General features: G+C 38.7%; 1 protein-coding gene across 2 annotated transcripts; it reads right to left on the minus strand.

Moving 5' to 3' along the window:
- LOC143847265 (zinc finger protein CONSTANS-LIKE 14-like) lies at positions 1-20432 on the minus strand. 2 transcript variants are annotated; one of them, XM_077356041.1, is made up of 4 exons: positions 19425-20432; positions 4136-4363; positions 479-750; positions 1-380 (listed from the first exon to the last, which is right to left on the minus strand). In XM_077356041.1, exons 1-4 carry the CDS (start codon positions 20319-20321, stop codon positions 266-268), a joined length of 1512 nt encoding a protein of 503 aa, XP_077212156.1. In that variant the 5' UTR covers positions 20322-20432; the 3' UTR covers positions 1-265. The 2 variants fall into 2 exon arrangements, with proteins under 2 accessions (XP_077212156.1, XP_077212155.1); XM_077356040.1 differs by having other exon boundaries at positions 479-753.
- Between the last annotated feature and the right edge of the window lie 7497 nt (positions 20433-27929).

Genomic DNA, 27929 nt, shown 5'->3' on the forward strand with positions numbered 1-27929 from the left:
TATCAAAACAAGGTGTGAGATTATGATCTCCCTGAAATGCAAAAAGAATAGTATGCTTTTGGATTACATTCAACTGATGTTTTATTTTGCCTCATTACCCAAAATGGAGATCAATTTAGAAAGACGAGAGAAAGAAATATCAAAACAAATGATTCCAGGAAAATGGAACTACACAACAACATTTAATGAAACAAATGTAGCTGATACAGAGCAAAATAAACAAACAGCACAAATATTTACAGCGTGGTCTGAGTCACAAACCCATTCAGCTATGGAGTTCGATATCCAGAGCTCCAGCAGCCTTGACGAAACGGCCCTTTACTCGCTTCCTTGTATCTGCCCTGGCCTTCCTAGACTCATACCTGATGTGCTTATCATATCTGTTCACATATCAATTCCAAAAACCTCGAAGTTCAGCTCATGAAAGAAATAAGATTGCATAAAGTTATAAAAGAAGGGAAATGAGATGAGATCGTGCCTGCGAGTTTTCCTTTTCTCTTTGTAACGTAACATGGCGTTGCCTCTGTTCTGTGCCAACAGCTCCATGTTGGCGTGAGTAGTTGTTTCAGTTTGGATTAGGGGAGGTACTTCACTAAAATTTATGTTTTTGCTATTGCTAAGGACTCTTGATTGGAAAGTTGTGGTGGATGGTCTTAATGGAGGTAAGATGTCACTTCCAGATTTTGATGGCCTTTGGCTTACTGGGTTGTTGGAGTTATTTTGCCGTTGGCTAGGATATTTCATCAGACCCTGCTGATAGGAAGAGAAAAAAGAGTATTAATAAGCAAAATGAGATTTGATGAATGACTGCAATATGAGACACAACAATAGGTGCTATACTCTGCCTAAACAGTGGTTTTGCAAAGACTTGCGACAATACAGGTGGGGTCCATTGTTTGGTGATCTTGAACATTCATTTTGATGGGTCCCATTTAGGATCGCCGTGCCGGCTGGATGATAGTCTTAGATCACCAAAGAGCAGGTGCACTTAATGGTTGATGATGCAAGCCGATTGCAATGCATCGTTCAACTTCAAACCACTTTCAACATGCAAGAGTATAAGAAAAGGGAAAAACAAAGATACCCAAAGAAAATCAGATACAGGATCTAGAGGTAAAGATCAGCGCAAAAACATGGGGAACCCACCCCAAAACATGGAGAATTCAGTTCAAAATGAGAATCTAGTCCTAAAGTAAAATAATTCAATATGCCATCAACAAACTAATCAAAACAAATATTTGTATCCTCATAAACAATCTTAAACTGTATCTTAACAATCTTAGACCTCCTCCAAAATCCTGTCCAAACATCGTCTTTTATCCACCAGTGTTAATACTAAACGAATCCTTTGTTAAGACCTTCCTGACCTGAATTAGAAACTCAACCAACTCGAAATTTGAGTCAAGAAACTGATGCTAGTATTCACCTTTTACTACTATTATTATTACGATAGACCCCACCTGGTCACTCCTAAATTAAATTAAATATCATTAAAAGTTCACTAACTAATAATGAGTATGACAATGCAAAGTTTCAGTCCATACTGACATGGGTAGGCCCACTTCCCACATCATCAACATCATCCTTGTCTTTCGAACTTATCCAATACATGTTTTCTACTGAAAGCCAAAATTGCTCTACATGAACTGGAACCATATTTACAGGCACACACTCCAAAAACCATGCCTACAAAAGAAAGTGTAGATGGGGTGGGATATTACAACAATCTTTAGTTTCTTCACCAGAACCTGGCACCTGAAAAAATATTGGCAGCTAACCGGGGAGGAACAACATAGCTCTTATAAAATCAAGAGATTTCAGTGCAGACTCGGAAATTATTCCCTTCTGGAACCCAAAGTCCACTTTTATGGGGCACTATCTGTTTCCTCAAACCTTTTCCACTGTTAGCAGCATTTGGACATTGGAAGGGGAATAACCAGCTCTCATGTTTCTCATGTAAGCCGTGCAAATAATCCAGGGTTACACCACCCTTCTCTTCTCTTTTATGCAAGTTTCAATCGATTGTGGCAGGTATCGAGGCTAGCTCTGATTATATATTAAAAAAAATTAATTAATTTACCCAAGATCACCGCATGGTTCTTCACACTTTGTTGAACAATATTGATACCGGCAATTGCGCTCTTATTAAAGTTGATTTTCAAACCTGATGCCATCTCAAACCAATGGAATACCCGTTTCAAATTAATCAATTGCAATAAGCCATCTTTCAGTATCATCAGGGTGTCATCGGCAAATTGGAGATGTGACATAGACATCGAATTTCTGCAAGGTTTGATACCTGTGAAGTATCCTTTCGTCTTGGCTTTGGTTAACAAAAGGCTAAGGGTGTCCACCACCATGATAAATAGATATGGTGATTGGGGGTCGCCTTGTCAAAGACCTCTCGAACTGCCAAAAAAAGGCTTCAGGTAAGCCGTTGATGATGATGGAAAAAGAGGCAGAGGATATGCATGCTCCCTTGATAATATCCCAATACTGTTTGATAAAACGCCATGGGAAATCCATCAGGCCCAGGGGCCTTGTCTCCTAGCTCTGAGATATATGAATCCACCAAGGATAGGCCCAGGCATGGATGAAACAAATGGGTCAACAGGTGAACATAAAAGCTTATCTCCATCTCATTCATCCAGTTTGCTTCATGAAAAACTCACACAGAGACCATTCTGCAACCACCGCTCTTCCAAGAAGACCACCCAGGCTCTCCCAGCTTCGGCTGATGGAAAGAAGTGTTTTCAGTGATAGAATTATCTTTTCGTGAGTTTTCAATGATGGAAAGGGTTATTTTTAGTGCTTTTAGGCCCGTTTTTTGGGGCATAGTTGATTTATTAGGGTTATTTTAGTCTATAGGGTGTTTTAGTCTTTTAGGAATTCTTAATTTAGTAGGTTTCTTTCTTTTAGGATTGTTAAAAGCCTATATATAGGCTAATCGGACCTTTGGCAACCACCGTAGGAGGTGTGACGTACATGCACCTATTTCAAGAGGGTGCAACACTTCTCAGTTTGGGCCTCATATTATCCTAAACAGTTTTCTTAACCTTCGGCGAATAGTAATGAGTCTTCACCGGTTCGGTGGCATCTTTGGTTGGATCTTCCTTACGAATTTGGTCTTCTCTCCAGAGGGGCTGCTTACGCAAGCACGCGAGCGCGGAAGGACTTTTCTTCCTTTCCTATTCCAGCCGGCGCAACGCACCTCCCTCCGTGCCCTCACAAATCAGCTGTTGGGGCTCTTGCAGCGCACGATGTGCATGTGGCTCTCTGAATAAAAGCTGTTGGTCTACAACTTTTTGGTTAACTTTTGATGAATTCAGAATTAATTGATTGAGATTTCCTCCCTGAGTTCTGCTTCTCCCTAAATTCTCTTCTCTTTTTCTTCTTCTAAATTCTCTTCCCCAACCTATATCACCTAGTACAAAGAATGGGCCCATGTCTTCGGTTCCACAGTTTTTACATCACCGAGCATCTCAGGCCTGGTTAGGCACTAACCACCCTCATTCTCAAGGATTTGTTTTTTCAATCTGCTGTGATCTGCTGGGAAAATGTAAGCGAGAATTTTTCTATCCATCTGCTGTGGTCTGCAGGGAAAATCTAACCAGGAATTTTTATATCCATCTGCTGATGAATTGACATTCGCACAATTGTGATAATTGTGTTGCATAAATATATGAAGCACTATTTAAAAACACCAAAATCCATCATTGACTTGCCCGAATCAACTCACTTTCGACCCTACCAAGTTAATCAAAAACTTCTTTGACTCTATCAAGTCAATAAAGAACTCGTTGCACCAATCATTGACTCACCTGCATCGACTCAGTTTTACGGGCCGTGTTCTTGTCCAAGTACAAATTCTTGTCTGATTATGAGTTTATAAACACTCATACAAAGTGAAAAACTAACTACCAGAAACATACATATGATCCACAAACAGAGAGACTTTGGATGACATGTATGCATTAAGTCTGACTGAGCAGAATTTAAAGGATTTCTTTACAAGCTTGTAATAGGATGCCATTTAATAGTTTAGACAGATATCATCTAGAAATAAATGAGGAATTGAGGATACATGTTACAATGAAATCAATTCTGAAAATAAGTAAATATACAAATGGCTTACATTTTGTGATGAAATATGGTGAATGTCAGTTGAAGAGATATCCTCACGTGTGGAAGTACAATCCATATCATATATGTCTTCTAAGACTTTTGTAGTTGCCAAGGAATTTTCGTTAATAAGGTCATTATAGTTCTTGATCATAAAAGCTGCATCATTTGTACCATAGCAAACTTCTTGTGGTGCAGGTTCTTTGTGATTCCTTGATCTTCCTAAATTAAAATCCCATATCTGCAAGAATATAGAACAGAATTGATTACAAGTATCAAAGAGTTCATACTAGAAGCGACACAATAGAGAATGACAAGGTGACCTTAGGGAGCCATGTGGAATGTCCATAAAACTGAATATCAAAAGGCAAAAAAAAGCTGGTATGAGAGAGAGAGAGAGAGAGAGAGAGAGAGAGAGAGATTTGAAGTTAATGACTGGTTCATTGATTTGTTATTGCAACAAAAAATTAAATTTGTAGGATGTCTACCACTAAAAAAATCGATTGGCCCCCCTTTCTCTGAAAAATCTGAAAAATTACCCTTTGCCCCCTTTTGATTTCCAAAACTTCATGAAGGGGGGCAAATGGGCTTATTGTAAATCCATACCCTTTTTAGGTCAAATCTCAATAACACTAAGTTTGAGGGATCTTTTTCAAAAATTTCTCTTACAGTTAAGAGTCGGAGCGACGTTTTAGGGTACTCTCATAGTTGTCAACCCGTGACTCGATTTCTTAATTTTATGACTCGTGACTCGTAAGAGTTTTTGAAAAGAGTAGAAATGTAGCTGAAAAAAATATCATTATATCTCAAAAGATGAAGCATGTAAAAAAAATATAACCCAATTGCAAATAGATAAAGCACTAAGCCAAAAATATCCATCTGTCCATCCATAATATACACTAAGCACGTAACTTTCCAAATGTCATTCACCTTTTCCAGAAAAAGTTTTTCCTAGAAAGTATTTTCCCTTACATCATGTTTTGATCTTTTGATTGGGTGGGATGGGGCCCATATTATATACCCGGGTAGGGTCCATTATTTTCCCCTTGATCTGATGAGCCCACCAACTCTATCCAAACCTGTATACACAGTGGGACCAACTTTTTTTTTAATGGTTTAGACTAATTATTTTACACCTTATCCTATGATGGGTGGGGCCCAATATTTAATGACCATGCCTAGGATTGGTGGGCCCACTGTCTCTACCCAAACCAATGCAGAAAGTGAGGCCCACCATTTTACCCCTAATGTTATTGACAAGGTGATGTCCACCGTCCCTACCCAAACCTATGCTTTTGACTGGAGCCCGCCATTTTACATCTCATGTTTTCATGGCGTGGGGCCCACCATTTACTAGTAAATAACTATATGCTTGTAACTTGCATGAACAAAAATAAATAAGTTTTAAGTTCCTACTTCCAAGTTTTCAACCATCAAAGCAAGAAAGCCCAGGCCCAACGACTCGATTCGACTCGTAAGAGTCATAGTTTTTTTACTCGACTCGGAGCGACTCATAAGAGTCACCAGATGACTCGTAAGAGTTTTCGACAGAGGCGACTCGCATGGGCGACTTGACTCGAAAGCCCGGTGACTTGACTCGACTCGAGAGTTGACTCGTACGAGTTTGACATAAATGGGTACTCTATGATTCAGGTACTCTCTCTCTCAAAATCCCAGTTTCGGATTTCACTTCATCCCAGTTTCAGATTTCCCTTTCACGGTCATGGAGTATTTCCGGCGGGCTTTGCATCACTACCTATTGCCTAAGGTATTCAATCTCCCCCCCCCCCCCCCCCCCCTCTGATGTACCAAAAATCAACTTCATTGGATCACCATAGGGTGTCCATTTGTGGGGGTGAAAATGACAGATACTGTTTATCCACTAATCTGCCAATTTCCCACCCCACAAATGGACACCCTAAGCTGATTCAATGGAGCTGATTTTTGGTGGACACCCTATCCATGAAAGGGCCATTCAAATGAATGCTTTGGATCCCCCACCCCACCCAATATGGCCCCACCCTTGTTTCTGTGCTCGAGCGCAGAAACCCTTTTCTCATATATATATATATATATATATATATATATATAGAGAGAGAGAGAGAGAGAGAGAGAGAGAGAGAGACAAAACGGTTCCTACACACATGTGTAGATAAGTTATCTACACACTAGCTTAAAATACAGCAGGGGCTATATTATTTGAGTGATCCAAACCATTCATTTATAAGGCCCTCACATAGATAGGGTGTCCACAAAAAATCAGATCCGTAGGATCATTCTAACCATTCAAACTGTGGAGGCAAAAAATGGACTAATTTGTGAAGGTTTAAAGACATCCATTTTACCTCCACAAATTGTAGGGTTGGGATTATCTTATGGATCTGATTTTTTGTAGACACCTTATTTATGTGAGGGCCTTTAAAATTGATGGCTTGGATCACCCAAACAATGTGGGCCCCCATTGTATTTTAAGCTAGTGTGTAGAGAACTCTCTACACATATGTGTAGGAACCGTTTTCTCATATATATATAGAGAAAACTGTTTGTGCGCTTAAGCGCATGAGAAATATGGTGCGCTGAAGGGTATTTTCGTTATTTTCGTTTCAAGTGGGTCCCACTAGCTAACGTAGATGAAAAACCCAAACGCCATTACCCTCGTTTTTTAAAAAGGTTGAAGAAGTTGCAGATGAAAAACCCAAACGCCATTTCCCTCGTTTTTTAAAAAGGTTGAAGAAGTTGCAGATGAAAAACCCAAACGCCATTACCCTCGTTTTTTAAAAAGGTTGAAGAAGTTGCAGATGAAAAACCCAAATGCCATTACCCTCGTTTTTTAAAAAGGTTGAAGAAGTTGCAGATGAAAAACCCTCTAAATTAACCATAATCTTATCATTTACCTTTAACAAGAAAAAATTCTGCCAGAAATGTTTTTTTCTTGAAATCCAAGCAGATCCTTAGGGAATTAAACAAATATGATGCTCCAAAGAAACAAGCAAAAATGTTGGTACAAAAAAAATTCGATAATGTTATAACTCAGGAAACATTAAAATCCATTAAAGAGAGAGATCACTGAGTTAATACCACTCAGTGGTATCAACAGATTTAAACAAGGTAGGTGTTGAACAATAAAGTGATTTTCAGGGCCTCTGTTTAAATCTGGACAGTCAAAAATTTGTAATAATTCTCCGGATTTGACATCATCTGTTTTCCGGTAATTGTCATAACTTTCGATATTTTATTGGTATTTTTTTCGTAATTTTACAAATTTATAAACATTTCTATGTAATTTTTCATTTAAAACTTTATACTTTAGCTATTTTACTTTTCTGGTGTAATGATTGCTTCTTTTTTTTTTTTGTTTGCTAGCAACATTTGCCAAATATTTGCCATGTTCGCATCTTTGCACCCGATGGCCACATGCCGAGAAGTTGCCATAGGAGAAGTTTGGTAGCAAATTGTTATAAAATAAAAAACAGAAGGAATGTTACCAACACTACTGTTTTCATATGAGCGCACTCTCACTTTATTAAAAGTACGGTATGGCCCACACCATAGGATGATCCAAACCGTCCATTAGATGGGCCATACCCTAAATAGGTTATGCTCCAAAAATCATTTCCATAGGATGATCCTAACCCTCCAATCTGAATGTTAGAGGGTTGATCCTAACCCTCTATAGATCGGAGGGTTAGAATCAACCAATGGAAATAATTTTGGGGCATAACCTATTTAGGCTATTTTGCAACTTCTGATCTTCTTCAAGCTTTTTAAAAAACGACGCATCTGCAACTTTTGCTCTCTTCTTCAAGCTTTTTCCCAAACGAGGGCATCTGCAACTTCTGATCTTCTTCAAGCTTTTTCCCAAACGAGGGTATGTATGTATGTATGTTGCGTTTGGGTTTTTCATCTGCAACTTCTTCAACCTTTTTAAAAAACGAGGGTAATGGCGTTTGGGTTTTTCATCTGCAACTTCTACAACCTTTTTAAAAAACGAGGGTAATGGCGTTTGGGTTTTTCATCTGCGTTAGCTAGTGGGACCCACTTGAAACGAAAATATCAACCTTTTTAAAAAACGAGGGTAATGGCGTTTGGGTTTTTCATCTGCGTTAGCTAGTGGGACCCACTTGAAACGAAAATAACGAAAATACCCTTCAGCGCACCATATTTCTCATGCGCTTAAGCGCACAAACACTTTCCTCATATATATATATATATATATATATATATATATATGAGGAAACGGTTGGTGAGCTTAAGCTCACCAAACTTATGGTGAGCTAGCTTTCCCAATCACATGGGTCCCACATTTTGGGGAGTGATCCAAACCATTCATTTGCAAGGCCTTATCATAGATAGGGGGTGTACCAAAAATCAGCTCCATAGAATCATCCTAACCCCTCCATTTGTCGAGGACAAAAATGGGGCAAATTTGTGTCTGTCCATTTTTGTCCTCCACAAATGGAGGGGTTAGGATGATCCTATGGAGCTGATTTTTGGTACACCCCCCATCTATGTAAGGGACTTTCAAATGAATGGTTTGGATCATCCTAACAAAGTGGGCCCCCATGTGATTGGGCAAGCTAGCTCACCATAAGTTTGGTGAGCTTAAGCTCACCAACAGTTTCCTCATATATATATATATATATATATATATATATATATATATATATATATAATTCTCAATCTCTCTCCCTTGCATTCTCTCTCACCACCAACTATAGAGGCCCAATTAGGCTTGGTAAACAAAAAGAAAGAAACACACTTAAATTAATCAAAAAAGAATATGAAAACAAATGAGAGAGAGAGGAAGAAGAAGAAGAAGAGTAGGAGGTTTATGGGGTGAAAATACCATTGTGGGGTTTGGGGCCAAGGACCTGAGTGCCCATTCAAATGCTAGAGAAATAGAGAAGAAGAAGATCAGGACTCGGTCTCTCTCTCTCTCTCCATTTCTTCTGTGTCTTTTGGTATTTTTTTCTTCAGTTTCTACTCGTGTTTTTGATGCAGATATTAAGATTCATTTCCGTATTATTTAGTTCCTAGTAGTTTATTTCCATGTTATTAGTTCCTAGGATTTTATTTTCCATGTTATTTTTAGGAATTCTTATTTTAGTAGGTTTCTATCATTTAGGTTGTTTATTTGTCTATATATAGGCTTATTTACAGTTTATTTTGTAACTTTGATGATTAATAAAGATTGATTGGCTTCTCCCCCTAAAGATTTCTTCTCCTCCCTCTAATTCCGTCTCTTCGTCTCTATCTTCTTCTATTCTCTTTTTCCCTTCGTCTTCTCTTCTATTCTCTTTTTCCCTTCGTCTTCTCTTCTATTCTCTTCTTCCCCTATTCGTCTTTTCTTCTATTCTCCTTCTTTTCTTCTTTTCTTCCTCTATTCTTCCGTCTCTTCTCTTCTTCTAATTCTATCCCCTTTCGTCTATTTCTCTCCCCTTTCCTCAATTTCTCTTCACGGTGCTGCATCAAATTGGTATCAAAGCGAAAGATCCAAGTTTCCGAAGGTCTAACTGCGAATCGCCATCAAATTTTCCGCTATTCTTTCAGTGAAAATCTGAGAAAAGGATCCATCTGTGATCGAGATCAGCCATTAGATCAGCCCTTGAAATCGCAGGTAGCTGCCCCGAAAATCAGCCGTCCAACTTGAGATTTCAATCACCATCCCTTTGCAGCTCTCATCTTTTAGTTTTTACGCTGCATCCTGCTGCTCACCCCTGGGATCCAAAGCCTTCGGCTGAGATTTGCTATAAAAAGCTCACCTCACAGTCCTCGGATTTCATGCTCAAACTCAGAGATTACTGCACTTTTAGAGAAGCAAACCGACCCTCCAAGTCTCCTTTAATTGCTGGAATATTAGGAAATTGCAGCAGACTTTTTTTGCTCTTGTTTAAAGACTTACAACACTTTCCATAGTCCACAAACTTCAGCTTCAATAACTACAAACAGTTTGAATTTTTCATAAAGCTTGGTGGCCGAAATCTCTAGCCATTGCCCTTGCCGTATGCAAACAATCCGAAGAGGCCTGTTATGTGACTATGAAGGAAAGGCAATGTTTCCATCCTTATCTCCTGACTTTTTGGTAACGGGGTAACATGTTACCTAAAGGCAGCAGGTTACCTAAGATAGCATGTTACCTAAAAAAAGATAACAAGCAAAAGCAGCAAAAATAAGAAAGTTACCTTTTGTGCTGTCGTGTGAGGTACACAGAGCAGGCAAGTTAAAGCCAAAATAAAAAGGGTAAGTTATAGTTATTATAGTATCAGTTTACTAATAGAATACACACCTCTTTATTAGATGGTTACGTGCCCACTTTCCTTTTCAAAAGGCCAATTCCCCCACCCTCTCTTTCTTCCCAGTACACCCCCACCCCCCTAATTCCCCCTATGAAACCAGTACAGCCACCCGTTTTTTATTTACTTTATACTAAAGTAAATTCACCCATCCTCTTTACCTGGACCCCTCCCCTCTCTTCATTACTTTAGTCTTTGCATTTAGTTAAACCCCTCTTTTTTTTTTTCCTTTCGGCACCCACGCCCAAAAATATCAGAAAAAATAACCAAAAAAAAAAAAAAAATCAGAAAAAAAGAGAAAAAGAAAGAGTCTCTCTCTACTTTCTCTCTACCCCCTCGCATTTTCTCTCTCCTCTCTGTTAGTTTTTCTCTCTCTCCTTGTTTGGGCTATTTCTGCTCAAAATTGGCCATCGACATCAACACGAACATTGTTCGTGACAACTTTTAGAGCGCATCCAGCCTATTTTCAGTAGCAGACAGTGAGTTTCCACATAGTTTCAGGAGCCATCTCAGCCGTTGATCGCGCCCTTTCTTCCGATCATCAGCTTTCACTCATCTGATTTCAGATCCGCGACAGACGTTGTGCTTCTTTTGACATGCCAGACAGATCAGACAGTTGATTTCAATTTTCGACGCCGATCCCAATGGCTCCGCCCTATGTTCCATATTTTGACGGGTACGACGATCAATATTTCCAAGACCGAACTCCCTATAGTTATTATGAGACTGTATGTCTACGGTGGATCAATGCTTTGGATGCATATCATGAGTACTACGGCTATGATCACTGAGCGACCATCTACTGAGCCAGAGAAACAGTCAAGTCGAGAGGTTATGGATAAGACGAATCATGGACCGTCATCGCAGTTCTTTTTTCCGTCGATGGGACGATGTCGGTGATGAGTTTATTCGTATTTATGCAATAAGGGCATATCGGTATGAAAAACAATTGATGCGTGAAGCAGTTGCTCGACCTGCACAAGAAGCTGAATTTCAGGCAACCTTGGAAAGGATAGCGCGTGACTTGCATGAGAGTAAATTGATACGCGAACAAGATGTTGAAGTTTTTGCTCGCTTTGAACGGAACATTGCAACCCATCATGCACGAGAGGCCGAAATTGAAGCAGCAACGAAATTTGCTAACACTATTGGCAATCCAGACATAGATGATGCTATTGGTCCAACAGATGATCTTGTGGATGAGACAAATATAGTTGTTTAGCCTATGATTACGTCAGATACTGAGTCAGAGATGTCAGATATAGAGCCAGAGAGTCCAGTGATTGCTGAGGCAGACATCGACGGGCATGATGATTCAGATATTTCCCTAGCACCAGTTGCCGAGCATGATGATTCAGATATTTCCCCAGCACCAGCTGCCGAGCATCTAAAGAGGCAGCTTGCCACTTCCACAGTCGAGGCATATATTGTGACCGAGCCATGTGAGGTTGTTCTATTGACAGAGTTGACCAAGCACCGTCATGATTCAACGGCGAGTGCCTTGCTTGATGTGCCATTATTTGAGACGGATGTTCGAGAGCATATTGTTGAGGATTGCCCTATCCCTGAGCAGATTAAGCGGATTATCGAGATTTGTGCTGAGACAGTGGAGCTTGTTACGCACATTGATCAGGAGGATTACCCGCATGATATCACTATACCGATACAGGAAGAGTACGTTGTCATCTTCCCAGCTTATTTGATTGTCAAGAGAGGTTCGTGTCTTTATGATTCTGGATGGATAATTTCTTCTGTAGTACTACGCTCGTGTTCCCTACCACTTTTCCAGTCCTTACGAGCGTTGTCCAGCATTCCAGAGTTCGAAGGATTGCGACTCATGCTACTTGAGTGGGTCGTTTACGTATTTGATCCAAGCAGATTAGAACTCGAGGGCAAGTTCTTTTCAAGAGGGGGAGAATGATGCAGATATTAAGATTTATTTCTGTATTATTTAGTTTCTAGTAATTTATTTCCATATTATTAGTTCCTAGGATTTTATTTTCCATATTATTCTTAGGAATTCTTATTTTAGTAGGTTTCTATTTATTAGGTTGTTTATTTGCCTATATATCGGCTTCTTTACAGTTTATTTTGTAACTTTGATGATTAATAAAGATTGATTGGCTTCTCCTCCCTCTAATTTCGTCTCTTCGTCTCTATCTTCTTCTATTCTCTTCTTCCCTTCGTCTTCTCTTCTATTCTCTTCTTCTCCTATTCGTCTTTTCTTCTATTCTCCTTCTTTTATTCTTTTCTCCCCTATTCCTTCTTTGAATAAAAGATTCTTCTCCCTCTAATTCTGGTTTTCTTCTTCTCTCTTCTGATTTCTTCTCTTCTCTCCCTAAATTCGTCTCTTCTTCAGGCCATTTTCGTCTCTTCTTCCCCTATTCTTCTATTTATATCCCCTTTCGTTTATTTCTCTCTCCTTTCCTCAATTTCTCTTCACGGTGCTGCATCAATTTTGGATTTTTTGGCTTCTCCCCCTAAAGGTTTCTTCTCCTCCCTCTAATTTCGTCTCTTCGTCTCTATCTTCTTCTATTCTCTTCTTCTCTTCTATTCTCTTCTTCCCCTATTCCTCTTTTCTTCTATTCTCCTTCTTTTCTTCTTTTCTCCCCTATTCCTTCTTTGAATAAAAGATTCTTCTCCCTCTAATTCTTGTTTTCTTCTCTCTTCTGATTTCTTCTCTTCTCTCCCTAAATTCGTCTATTCTTCTGCTTATTTTCGTCTCTTCTTCAGGCTATTTTCGTCTCTTCTTCCCCTATTCTTCTAATTATATCCCCTTTCGTCTATTTCTCTCCCCTTTCCTCAATTTCTCTTCACGGTGCTGCATCAATTTTGGGTTTTTTGGTTTTTAGGGTTTGAATTTCTTGATAATAACTTGTTAACTTCCCTCCCTATTTCTTTTTTCTGTGTTTTACCCTTTTGAAAATATGATTTCGAAGGCCCTATTCGGTTTTTTATACGATTATGAGTCTCAAACCGAATATTGGACTCACAATCACATGTGATTTTGAGTCCAACGATCGGTTTGGCAGTGGCACTCACAATAAGTGCCACTGTCTAGTAACATTGACCCCTCAAAATGCATATCACCAAGACCTTTGCCAAAATAACCAGAATAACTGTCACTGCATTATCTTGCTTTTGTACACAAGAATTTCGACACATTAAAGGAGAAAACCAATCACGGATTTCTCAAAAAAATCCAATCAAAGACCTTCATTTGGGAGGAAACATCCACTACCCAAGTGCAGCATAAACTGATAAGCGATTCTTAATGACATGCTTTGTGACCTACATCATCCATTACAAGAGCAAATTGCTGAAAGCTAGCCCAAATGATTGAGCCATCAACAACATAAATAACCCATCCCCAAACCAACCTACCCAAAATGACCTACCTACAGCTAACATCAAATTAAACTAACGTGAACCAACAGATAGTAAGTTAAGAATATCAGGAGCCCTCTATTCTAGTGTCAACGCCTTCTGTAAAATGTACACTAAGACGTGACTCCACCCAATAGTAACCCAATGGCTTGAGGGTCAAGGCATTAGAATCATGTTCTTAAAACCTCCAAAACTACCTACCATTCTGAAAAAAAACCTCCGAAACTACGTCTACAATTATTGAGAGGGCCCTAAACTTCATTTCCATCTAGAATTCTCCATAATCTCAAGATAGGTAGAACTGTAGAAGGCAGTGAAGAAGATTTTAACTTAGAAGAAGCATGTACCACAAAAACAATCAAGATTATCATGTTATCTAATAACCTCTTCAACATTAAGGCCACAATGATATGGTGTGCGCCCCTTTGGGGTGATGAAGAAGACTATTTGAGAAAAAAAACAAAGTATGTTAATTACTTGGTTATGAGACTAGAAGTGTACGAACAGTCAAATAAGCAACCAATTGTCGGAAGCTTAGTTAATGATTTTTTTCTAGTGGGTGTTTTCTTTTGCTCCCTGGAATGGAATGTTGCATTGTTTCATTTGGTTTGGTGTCCTATTCTGAAAAAGGCAACACGAATTTAATTTAATTTTTTTTATTTTAATTTTTTTTTAAAATAGTAAAATGTTAAATGTTTAGAAAAATATAAGAAACCATAAGATCAACAAAATTTAACAACAGAACACATTTTACTACTTAAAACATCTGTTATACAAATGAAATTGACTTTCGATGAGCCTAATTAATAACAAATTCAGTGCAAAACATCAATAAAACACCCACAAAATTACAATTCATTATACCAAATATCAAATATAAAAATTATAAAGACAAATCAAGTAAGATATTGTATATTATGTTCTCTCAAATCTTTCATCTCTCAAATACTATGGGCTATCATAAGCCAGAACGCCATACTCAATCAAGTAGTACCCCTCATCATCAGTTCAACACCACTAGCAGGTCTAAAAGCATTGATGTCCTATCCATAGTTACTGAAAACTTCCTAGTAGGATGGGAAGCTCGCTTACCCGGAAACTCACTTCAGAAGCTAAGTTCTTCTCGCTTACCAAATTTAGGGAAAGCGCGCTTCCCACACGTTTCCTCTTAATTAAGAGTGCACTTCCTATTTGGGTGATTATTTCTGAAAGCTGATATATTTGGCCCTTTTTATTCTGCGGACACCCGCTTTTCACCTTTGAGACGGGCTAAAGTTGGTTGCATGTTAAAACTAAAGAGCACTTCTTAAAATGACGGAAATAGCCTTTAAAGAAAACTCATCCAACTCTCTCACATACCCTACCCTCATTTCCTCTTTTTGTGTATGTCTCTCCCTCAGAGCCCAAATCGGAATCAGCTTCAAGGGTCTCTCTCTCTCTCTGTTGTCTGTTTCTGGTTTACCTTTTATTTTTTCAAATTGGGAATTTGAATAGTGATATATATTTTGGAACTAGGTTTACTTGCTTTGATGTTGGTTTTCTTTTGAGAGTTTTTTCTCTTTTATTTTTGAGCGTGGGTTTTGATTTCTTCTAAAAATGGGTCGTTTCGATAGTGGGTTTTGTTTAGGAAAATGTTTAGCTGATTTATTTTGATATTGGGTTCAAGGAATGCTTTAACTGCTTAGGCTTTTCAAATATGTGATAAAGCAATCAAAGTAGATAAACAAGAGGGGAGAAGAGAGATGAATAGCGATCTCTTTGATAGGATCAGATCTCCAAGTCTAAGACGATTGTATTTTTTCTTATATCCACGGCCAAACGGCATTTTATTTATGGATGTTCGGCTAAGCAAAGCAGGAAACTAACAGAAAAGGAAACTAACAAAACAACAGACACGATTCTGGGTTTTGGTCTCTCTGTATCTCTCTGTATCTATCTATAGATGGATAGAATGCATAGCTAAATGCTTGAAATCAATCTCCATCTCTTACTTGATTATCATGGCAGAGGATTAAAAAGGGTGGCCCGGTGAACGAGGCTCCTGCCATTGCGGAGTTGGGGGAGGGCTAGATGTATGGAAGGGGGATTGAATGTAGAAATTTGTGGATGAAAAAAAGCAGAGAGAGAGAGAGAAGCAGCTCCGATAATGGGCTTTGGACAAGAGATGTGAGGCAGAGGAGGGTTGGGATTTGGATGTGCAAGAGAGATGGGGACAAGGGTTTTCTTAAAAAGGTATTTTTATCATTTTAAGAAATCTTCTTTAGATGTAACTTGCAACCAACTTTAGCCGGTTTGAAGGTGTTAGAGCGGGCATCAACAAAATAGAAAGGGGCGAATATATCAACTCCCTCATTTCTTCCTAAATGATAATTTTTCCTTTTGATAACGTTGAAGAAGCATATTTTAAAAAAATGCACTTACAATTTGAAAACTTATCTTAAGTTTCAATACTTTCCTTCTTATAATGTTGAAGAAGCAAAAACTGGTCTTAAGTTTCAAATGAAAATTATGCGGATATTTTTCCAAAAACTTAACATTAAGTATACATGAATAAAACATGTGAAACTATAAATCCCTAAAACTTGCAATTCTAATTAGTCACGAAGTCTTATTTTCTAGTTATAATCCAAACATATATGAATCATTCCTCCCTAACATGCTACAATCCTATTCTCTCTATGTACTTCTTGTTCGCTTCCAATGAAGCTTCTTACATGCCTCATGTTGACTTTCAATGACGTTTAAGCACACATTTTGTCTTTACTTTCTTTAGAGCTTCTCATGTAAGAACCTATAAAAAAAGGGCGGCCGGGGTCTGGGGAGGGCTAGATGTACGAACCTATGAAAGGTGAAAAGAAAAATAGATAAGGGCCGGTTTGGATACCCCTTGGATTTGGATTTGGAGGTGAATTTGGATTTTTAAATCCAAATTCGGCGTTTGGCAAGCCTTTATGACATCCGGATTTGTATTTGAGTGAAATCCACAGAATTTACAAATTCTTCATGTTAGTGTAATTTTTTGGATTTATAAATCCTTTCTGCGAGAGGTTATTTATAAATCTAAATCTGACCCGTAAGGGGTTAAAATGACCAAAATATACCAAAGAAGTGTTTAAATGACTTGAGTACCCACATGACATTAAAAACTGATCAAAATACATCGTATTAGGTAAAATGACTAGAAAACCCCGAGTCAGTCAAAATGACCTAAATACCCCTATACCAGGTAAAAATGACAAAATACCCCCGAGTCGTGCAAAATGACTAAAATACCCTTATGACATAAAAATAATCAAAATAACCTCATACAGGGTAAAATGACTAGAATACCCCAACATCATGGAAAATTACTAAAATACCCCTAGATCAAGTAAAAATGACTCATGGCTCAAAAGAAATGACAAATGATTAAAAATATCATCACAAGATAAAAATGATAAAAATGCGCCATATTAGGTAAAATGACTAGAAATACCCCTATACCAGGTAAAAATGACAAAATACCCCCGAGTCATGCAAAATGACTACAATACCCTTATGACATAAAAATGATCAAAATAACCTCATATAGGGTAAAATGACTAAAATACCCCAAGATCATAGAAAATTATCGAAATACCCCTATATCAAGTAAAAATGATGACCTATATGGCTAATGAAAAATGACTAAAATGACTAAAAATACCCTCATGAGATAAAAATGATAAAAATACGCCATATTAGGTAAAATGACTAGAATACCCCCGGGTCATTCAAAATGACCGGAATACATCTATACCGGGTGAAAATGATCAAATATCCTGAGTAATGGAAAATGACTAAAACACCCATATGACATAAAAAATGATCAAAATACCCCATATAGGGTAAAATGACTAGAATACCCCTGGATCATGGAAAACGACTGAAATGCCCCCATATCAAGTATTTTAGGACTTTTTGGTTTTGTTAGATTTCAAATTCAAATCCAAAGAGCATCCAAACAAAAAAAAATTAATTTAGATTTGAAATCTAAATCTATACGTGGTTATTCAAACGGCATTATTTATAAATTTGTGAATTTTAAAATTCTTGATTTCAAATCCATGGATTTTGAAAATCAAAATTCACCTCCAAATCCAAATCCAAGGGGTATCCAAACGCTTGGATTTGGATTTGGACCCTAAAATACTTGATATAGGGGCATTTCAGCCGTTTTTCATGATATAAGGGTATTCTAGTCATTTTATCCTATATGGGGTATTTTGATCATTTTTTATGTCATAAGGGTGTTTTAGTCATTTTCCATGACTCAAGGTATTTGGTCAATTTCACCCGATATAGGTGTATTTCGGTCATTCTGCGTGCCCGGGGGTATCCTAGTCATTTTACCTAATATGGCATATTCTTATCATTTTTATCTCATGAGGGTATTTTTAGTCATTTAGTCATTTTTCATGAGCCATAGGTCATCATTTTTACTTGATATAAGGGTATTTCGATAATTTTTCATGATCTTGGGGTATTTTAGTCATTTTACCCTATATGAGGTTATTTTGATCATTTTTATGTAATAAGAGTATTGTAGTCATTTTGCACGACTCGAGGGTATTTTGTCATTTTTACCTGATATAGTAGTATTTCTAGTCAATTTACCTAATAGGGCGTATTTTTATCATTTTTATCTCATGATGGTATTTTTAATCATTTTAGTCATTTTTTATAAGCCATGGGTCATTTTTACTTGATCTAGGGGTATTTTAGTAATTTTTCATGATATCGGGGTATTCAGTCATTTTACCCTTTATGAGGTTACTTTGATCATTTTTATGTCATAAAAGTATTTTAGTCATTTTGCACGACTTGGGGATATTTTTTTATTTTTACCTGGTATGGTGGTATTTCGGTCATTTTGACTGGCTCGGGATTTTCTAGCCATTTTACCTAATACGATGTATTTTGATTAGTTTTTAATGTCATGTGGGTACTTAAGTCATTTAACACTTTTTTGGTATATTTTGGTCATTTTAACTCCTTACGGGTCAGATTTAGATTTATAAATAACCTTTTGCAGAAAGGATTTATAAATCCAAAAAATTACACTAACATGAGAAATTTGTAAATCTTGTGGATTTCACTCAAATCCAAATCCAGATGTCATAAAGGCTTGCCAAATGCCAAATTTGGATTTAAAAATCCAAATTCACCTCCAAATCCAAGGGGTATCCAAACGGGCCCTAAATGTATATGAGGGAGACCTCAGACAGCTTATCAGAGCTAACGAGTATAAATAGGGTAGGTGCCTGTGTTGTTTGGGTTATATTAGATATTGATTCTATAGGACCTAACATAGATAGGGTGTTCCTAAGAAATCATCTCCATAGGATCAAGCTAACCCTTGATTTGTGGAGGTTTAAAATAGACAGCAATAAAACGGGTCCATTTTGTGTCTGTCCGCATAGATCGAATGGTTAGGATAATCCTATGGAGATGACTCAAACAACATGGCTTGATATGCTATTTGTAGCGGCTAGCGGCTAGCTCCCTCAGATTCTACCAGGAAAATTAAATAATAATAGGGCAAGCACACTATCACTCATTATATGTAAATTCATGAAATTGGAAAGGTGTGAGAAGCAAAACCTGAGTGGCTTGATCAGTACCATCACAGTCCCATAGAATATCTTCTTCCATTCTATCAGGCAACATTAGCAAAGACGTATACATCGTCTGTTGCAGAGACTGGTCTGCAGCATCCCTAACCACCCTTTCACCTCCCTCACGCAAATCATGACCTTCCCCACTCTCCGCCCCATTAATCCTACACGGCGCCCTAGGGCTCAAATCACGATCCGCCGCCAATTCAACACCGCAATCGCCACCTCCCTCCATCAGATCACGCTTAAACAGCTCCACCAGCTGCTTATATATAACCTGCTTAAGCTTCCCACAATTAGGGTTAGGGTTAGGGTTAGGGTTAGGGTTTTGCCCCTTCAACATCAGATCCATCGAATTCAAATTCAAATTCAAATTCAAATTCGAATTCGAATTCTCGCTCGGGACCATCAGATCAACGGCATCTGTCGATCTATACGAAGACGAATCGACGGGCAGAATCGAATCCAGCGATGTCCAATTCGAAAACCCCATGGGATCGTTATTTAAGGGTTTGGGCAAGGGTTTTTTGTAACATAGATCGAAACCCCAAAGGGAAGAGAGCTCTAGGGCAGAGGGACAGCCTGAGAATCCATCAATAGGGTTTCGCACGTGTGAGGCAGACACGGGGCAGCTGGCATGTGCGTCCGAGTCACAGTCCGAACAAAGGAGGAGGTTGTCCGTCGCGCAACGGACCGAGACGGGCTCGGCCCTGCAATTATCGCAGATCTGAGACCTCACGTGCTTGCGAGAGAGAGCGTTGGCAGAGTGCACCTGCTGGTCGCAGGCTAGGCAGAGCCGAGCTGAGTCGGCTCGGCAGTATAAGACTGCGATTGAGTCAGTGCAGAAATCGCACGGGATCCGCGAAGGATGGTTTCTGTCCATCTCCTCCCGTAAAAAGAAAAAAAGAAAAGAAAATAAAGCCCTATAGAAGAGTTGATGATGCTCTGAACCCGGATCTGAACTAAAATTTGTTCTCTCAGTGTCTATTTTTCAGTGGAAGGCTACAATGGGAATTAGGTGGGAGGATATTTTCCGGTGGGACCCACGCGAGAGTGGAAACATCGGGAAGTGATGATATATAGGATCCTGTTTTTTTTCCCTGGGCCACCTCACCCCCATATAGTGGATCTATTGAGATTTTTTATATGAAGTGTGGCTGTGTAAACCCGTATTTTTTTATCCAAACTGCCCATTTGCAACAAATAGATGTTTGGATTATCCTATGGTGGGGGGCCGTATTGCACTTTTTGAAAAATATGGGCTTAATGGCTTATACTACCACACATCATATAAAATCTCGGATTTATGACCACTCTATTAGACTACAAGGGGTGGTTAGGTGAAGAAAAGGGGGCCAAATATATCATTTCCCAAGATTGTTTCATTTTGGGTGAGCAGGCAAGCGGGGCATATGAAGCACATGAAAAGGTGACAACGACGCTTTGGGAGAGCTTACCAGCAATGCTGATGAGGGGTGTATGTATCAAAACAAGGGGGGGTTGGGATGGCTCTCTGCCCTCCCAAAAAGAGTATAAAAAGGGTATCATGGAAGGTACACATAAATTGGTGTGCACCAATTAAGAGGTGTCATCTGGCTCATGGATGAGAGATCCTAGTTGGTTTCACTTCTTTATGAAGGGATGAGATTATTCTCAGTAAAAAAATAATGATTTTTAATGTCAGCCCTTTGTAAAAAAGTGAATGGCTGAGATTATTTGCCACGGAGGTGAAACAGTCCCATCAGATCCAGACCATTAATATGAGGCCCATCTACGGCGGAACCCAAAAACTGATGTTTTCGCCCCTATTGTGTGTCTTTTATGAAGATTGAAAATCTCCACAAACAATATCATTTGTCTCTTTTTTGCTGCAATTCCCACGTCACAAGATTGTGTAGATATTTACAGATATCTCATGATGGGCGCTAATGAAGTCGCCCCCTTGAAGTACCCGATCACCCAATTTTGGCCTTTTATGATCTCTCTCTCTCTCTCTCTCTCTCTCTCTCTCAACCAGTACGGATACACCAGTCAGTCTTCTCTCTTTTAACATGAACTATCATTTGTTGGGCCCAACTCAATTGGGCCCACTTTGTTCAAAGATACAAACTGTTCATTTGTTGGGCCCCAATTTAAACAAGTCTTTCCCATAAAATCCTCTCCGTATAACGAACCTAACCACCTGACCTATAGACGGACTCTAGCATATATAAAGATCTACATATGACAGAGATGTCATGGGCACATAATTGAATATGTTGAAGAGGTAGCAGGTCTTAAACAATTGCGGCGAATAACACATTGGATGATTTCATAAGTTTGATTAAATTAAGATCCTAAAGGATAGGGCTGCAGATGAACCGAGCCGGCTCACAAACATGTTTGGGTTCGGCTCGTTAAAAGCTCGGCTCGGACTCGTTCGTTTACTAAACGAGCCGAACCCGAGCCCAAAAATTAGGCTCGCTAATTAAACAAGCCGAACTTGAGCTTTGTATAGTTCTGCTCGGATATTTCACGAGCCTTCATAAAAACTAAACGAGCAAAGCCCGAACACCTCAAAGCTCGGCTCGGCTCATTTGCAGCCCTACTAAAGGAGCTCCTTGCATTTGAAAATTCTACAGTCCATAAAGAAGTGTTAAAACAATGGTAGGGATTAGGGAAAGGAAAGTATGCGTTTTTAATTTGATTTTCTTAATTAATTTTTTGTGCAACCATCGGGTTGTTGTTCATACCAATCCACTTAGAATTTCAGAACATGAGAAGGATAAAGAATGTTCCTGTTGGGGAGGCACAAAGGCTTCTGGGCACAGCCTATCTGGGGGGGTTGACAAAATGATCCGTTAAGATCATCCAAATAAGTGGGTCCCACTATATCTTTTACTGCATATTTAGAATTTTTAGAATGAAGAGCTCTTTTTTCATTAAATTTTAGAATTTAACTACAAACCAACAACCTCGGCAAATTTAGGCAAATACCTCCCAAAAAACATGGTCTTAGAGTGGAAATTGAGATGAATACCAAAGAATATGATTGCGACTATACAACCTAGTTCTAATATCCGCTTCACATGACCGAACCAATATAATGAGCAGCTGGGGTTGGATGCATCTTCTCTTCTACTTCTCTTTCTACTTTGAGTTTATTAGAAGTTTGTATAATGTTGCAGTAATAAAAAGAAAAATGGCAATCATAACCCTGGTTTTGAAATCCAACTTTTTTCGACATGCCTGTATCATTGTTAGCCAGGACAAAGTGGCCCATCATGCGCCTAACGAAGTTATATGTGTCTATAGGTGGAATAAAGTTTGTTTCTCTATTAGGATGGAGAAAATAATACATTATAAATATGGTTTGCAAATTCGACCGATTTCACAATGAATTAGCCAATTAAATCGGAGCAGCCTCCAGCCCTGCCAAACCGATTCACTTGAGAATTCAATAAAATCGGCCTAAATCAGCTGATTTTCTGTTGAATTGATGAATCAACTGATTCAATGGACTCAGACTTATTTTGTTTTCTATTTTCAAATAAAAACATCTAAAGTATTAGATATTGATGAGCTGATAAATCTATTTGTGCTGACACTTAAACAGTTAAACATGGAATTCCCTCCCCCCCCACTACTATTTTTATGAATGGTTTAGACACGGAATCCCTACAACTGCAATTTATCTTCATCATTGTGGGCCCATTGTGTACCCACCACTTACCCTAAAAATGTATTTTTTTTAATGGTAAAAATTTCATTAAAAGGACCGAGATGGTCAAAAAATAGAAAATACAAGAATTGAAATACAAACAACCCCAACCCTCAAGGCGGGAGAGAATCATATTTCTCAAGAGAATCCAAGTGTACTCCGCTTTTTGTTAGTTTGTCTGCTACCCCGTTCACAGATCTTCTTATTACACCACAATGAAACGCCCGAACTTCCGCCTCACTAGAATCCGCTACTCCCAATAGGCCCGCAAAGGCCCATCTAACCACCCCTTCCTCGTCTATGAGAACTCCCCCAATTCCAGCAGACGCCGGGTTGCCAAGGCTACACCCCCAAAGGCCCATCTAACTCTTATGTTACACATTAAACTAAAACAGAGGTTACCCACTTACATTACGTACTTACGTATGTTACCCGTTACACTAATACTTATGTTACCCTCTCTCTCTCTCTCTCTCTCTCTCTGCTTTCGTCAATTACTGCAATGTCTACAGTCTCTTTGCTTATAATGGCTTCCTCGTCATACATGAGAGCTTTTGTCCCTAAAAAATTTCTTTACGACAACTATCGATCTGCACAGTCGGACGAATCTTGTGCTTGCAAGAAAGACACGAACGCTCTAGTGTATTTTTATCACTTGTGTTCAACCCTGATGACCCATGGGTTTAACCGATTGAAATGAAACATATATATGTATATATATATATATATATATATATATATATGTGATTTTCAAAAAAATCGAAAAAACCCTCCTCTTTTCATCCCAGCTTATTATAGTAGATATATATATCTAACAAACGAAGAAATTAGAAAAAAAATACTCTTATATTGTGTGCAAGCATATGACTTGTACACACAAATATTTTATTTTGTATAGAAAATTATAAAACTTTTCCTTCGATATCCCTTTTTGTTGAGTTTTAAAGATTACAATCCAGGTTTGCACCACACCTGGATCCAAGGTTTTAATTTCCCGACATCTCAAGTACATTGAGCAATAACATCTATGAATTTTATCAGCCAGGGTATGTCTTTCTGATATTGGAGTTTTAAATGCAATAGAACAGAGGGAAGTTGTCCAAAATAACATCAGAAGTTTGCAAGTGACCACTATGGCTACACAAGATGATCCTTCTAAAGTGATCGTGGCAGTTGGCAATCTATATCCCCAACCATTACCCTCGAGCTCAATGTGCGGAGGGGAACTCTTCCCAAGCAGTGGCCTCTAATTTAGTAAATGTAAATTAGACCTTTAGTGAAAGCTCGTTACCTTAGAAACACGAAGCGGGTCGGAGAAGCATGGCGGTCTAAAAGAGTCTAAGGTTGGGAACGCCATGGGAGCGTTTATGTAATATTATCTTTTTATGTTTTTCAAAATTTAAGTACATCAAAATATGGTAATTCTAGCCATCTTGATTTCCGTGCCCTCTTTCCTCGTACTTTCTGAAGACGTCTTTGTGCTTGCTACAATGAAGTACCTTGAAGAGTTAGAGGAGTGTAATAAAAAGGAAGTTGGTGATGGTGGGACTGATAGAGTAGTAGGAGCAGGTTAGGAGCGTTACGGGAGCAGTTTTCGTCTCTTCGGGAGTGCCATGGGAGCGGTTCCTTCTTAAGGAACGCCGAATCGTTGTTCTAACACGGAAGCAGCACCCATGAAAAAGGTTCCTGCTTCTAAGGTCATTACCTCACACCATATGCATATAGTGTAACTGAAGCAGATCAACAACCACACACCACAAAGCAATTTCACTACAAGCCTTTGTCTACTCCTCGCCATGAAGTTCAAAATACCAGCTATTGCATATCCGAAATTAGACCCGTTCTAACGATAAATAGGGACAAAAAATAGTCAAGAGGCAACTGTATAACCTCATGAACACAAATTGATCCTTCAATTGACAGATTAAATTCGGATCAGTCCATTTGGGGATTTTTTTTTTCCATCACGCGTAAATAAGTAATGTTCTTTTTTCCCTTTTCAACAAGAAAATTCCTGTTTCTGGTAGGATTTAGTGCCAAAGTGCTTACAATTATATTATTTTTCTCATTTTTAATCCTTATATTTCACTATTTCATGAATGTTGCCTCTTATTATTTTCCTTTTCAATCATTATTTCAAGAAGTAAAAACAAAAAACTGAAAAATGAAAAACGAAAATTTCCTTTTCTATGGATTTATCAAGTTCTATCCATTCATTTCTGTAACCTAAATGTTCCTAGACAGAGATTTAAACGCATGAATCAGAACAAAAGACAAAGTGGAAAATGTTTAAGGAAAAACCCTTAATCAGAACAGAAGACTAAATGGAAAATGGTAATGGAAAAAACCCTAAAAGTAACAGCAGATCAGTTCTTTACAAGGAGTCTAAACCCTAGAAATGAAGAATGAGAGAAGAAGACAAGAAGTTGTAATCAGATGTAGAGAAAAGGGAGCAAAAATCATGCTGGAGGGACGCCGGGAAATGAGAGAAAACGATGGGAAGACAGTCTGCTCTTAAACCTTGCGGTCTTTTCATACTTTGAAGTGAATAAATGCGGGTGAAAATTGAACTGGGCTTGGACTAAGAATTTTTCTTCGAATTTAGTTTGGGCCCATTTTTAGGAAGTAATTACTTTGGACCCATTTTTAGGCCCAGCTTATTTTGGATTTTCAGAACCGAGTGCAAGTCCAAAACTAATTATTAGACCCACATTTATGTTTTTTAGGGCTGCAACTTGGGTCAGGCTCAACCCGAACTCAACGGGTTCAACCCAATTTTGGCTCGGGTTGGGTTGGTTCCTCGGGGTGGGGGTTAGGGTTAGGAAAAGCCAACCAGGTTTAATTTTGGGTTGGAAACCTGACCCAACCCGAACCCGACCTCCGCCCTCTAATTTTATCTTGATTTTCTTTGGGTTGTATTTTTTTTGTTTCTCCCAAGGTTAACCTGAACCAACCCTACTCAACCCGACCCAATTTCGGGTTTGATGGATTTAGAGGCGGGTTGGGTTAGGGTTGACCATCCTCAACCTGAGGCTCGGGTTAGGGTTGAGGGAATGCTATCTTGGGTAGGGTTAGGGTTGGCCTCAACCCGACCCGAGTTGTGCCCCTATTTAACTCCAAGTCCAATAATCAATTTTGGACTCAAATCAATTCTCAAAACCCAAAACAAACAATGCCTTAGTATGGAACTGTGATGAAGTATACAACGGCTTTGTGGACTAACCAAAGAGTTTTTTAGCATGAACATTACATATAGGAACATGGTTGATCGTATCCTAGTTATGCATGACAATGTCAAGAAGCAGCCTGAAGAGTCCAATGCCAAATGCAAAGAAGATATAGGTAACCATAAGAGACAAAGTGTTCTAGGAAAGCAATTTAGAGCGTGCGCTTTCGGATGGACTGTTTTTTACAATAAGATTCTCACGGTGAACCACCTATGCAGGCATCAAATGCTAATCATTGTTCACTGTGCTCTTTGTGTGAAGGCTGGTAAAACAATTGACCACTTGCTTCTTCATTGCATTTTTGCTAGAGAGGTATGGCATCGGCGCGCGGCATTCTTGGTAGATTTGGGATGTTGTAGTTGTTCCCTTTACTCTTGGTTGACACCTTGGATCTCAAGTTCTCTAGCCCTCAAATGGGAGGATTCATTGGAGGTGGCTATGTTAACCACAATTTGAAGAGGAAGACCAGATTTTTTTAAAATGTTGTCAGAGGGCCTCACTTCACATACATAAAATCCATCATAATCTCTAGCGACCAACGAGTGATTTTATTCCCCATCTAGTTAGCGTGAGCGTCTGTCCTCTCATGTTTCAAGCCCTATTCTAGCTCAGATTTTAATAGATAACAGAAGGAGATCTACTAGGTGGATACAATTGTCCCTAGATGGACCCTGCTTAGCCATGTGGCTTAAGTTAAATTTTGATAGCTCTAGCCTCGAAATCTTGGGAGGATGGGGATAGGAGGCCTTCTTAGAAACAAGGAGGGATCATACCCATTGGGGTCAAGGATTGAAACGAGACTGAAGTGAGACCATCTCTTTAGGGCATTGATAGAAGTGATTAATTTGGATTGACTAATAGTTGAGGGAGACTCTCTCAATGTAATTAGATGGTTGGATGGCAGTCGGACCCACCTATAGAAGTTCGCAGAGTTGATCGGTGAGATTCATGACCTGATGGAGGGGCACTCCGTCCATTTTCAACATGTTTGCCGAGCGGCTAATGGTTAGGCAGATCGTCTAGCTAGACCAGGAGTTATAATGAAAGCCCAAAGATATTTGACTATCTTCCCCTTCATTTTTTATGTTTTCTTTCTTTTGCTTTGTAGCTTTCCTTCGTTTCTTCGACCATCTGGGTCTCGGGGATTTCCCCTTTCTCTCTTTTAACAAAATTTCACCATTTCAAAAAAAAAAAAAAAAAAACAGAAAAAAAGAACTAGAGGTATGGACCTCATCACATTATCAAGAAGATCAATGAAAATGCATATGCCATTCAATATTTTGAATATGTGAATGTCTCGCCCATAGTTGCCAGAGTGGGAAGTGAGTGTGAGAAGCGATGTGGGGAGCAATAGATTTAGAAAAGACATTACAATAAACTAAATTTGAGAATCCCAGGAAATACAGTATAATAAACTAAAAAAGTAAGATGGGACGGTGGGGAAATGTAATTTTAGGCGTATGGTTTACTACACTTTGAGAATCCAAGCGTGGGTTGTCTATGGGATGGTGGGGAAATGTAGTTAAGGGGTAATTTAAGTGACCAAAAAAGGGGTTACTTTAAA

This window comes from Tasmannia lanceolata, unplaced genomic scaffold (genome assembly GCF_043159265.1).
Source record: "Tasmannia lanceolata isolate RefF3 unplaced genomic scaffold, GAP_Taslan_0.1 ptg000015l, whole genome shotgun sequence".
NCBI lineage: Eukaryota > Viridiplantae > Streptophyta > Magnoliopsida > Canellales > Winteraceae > Tasmannia > Tasmannia lanceolata.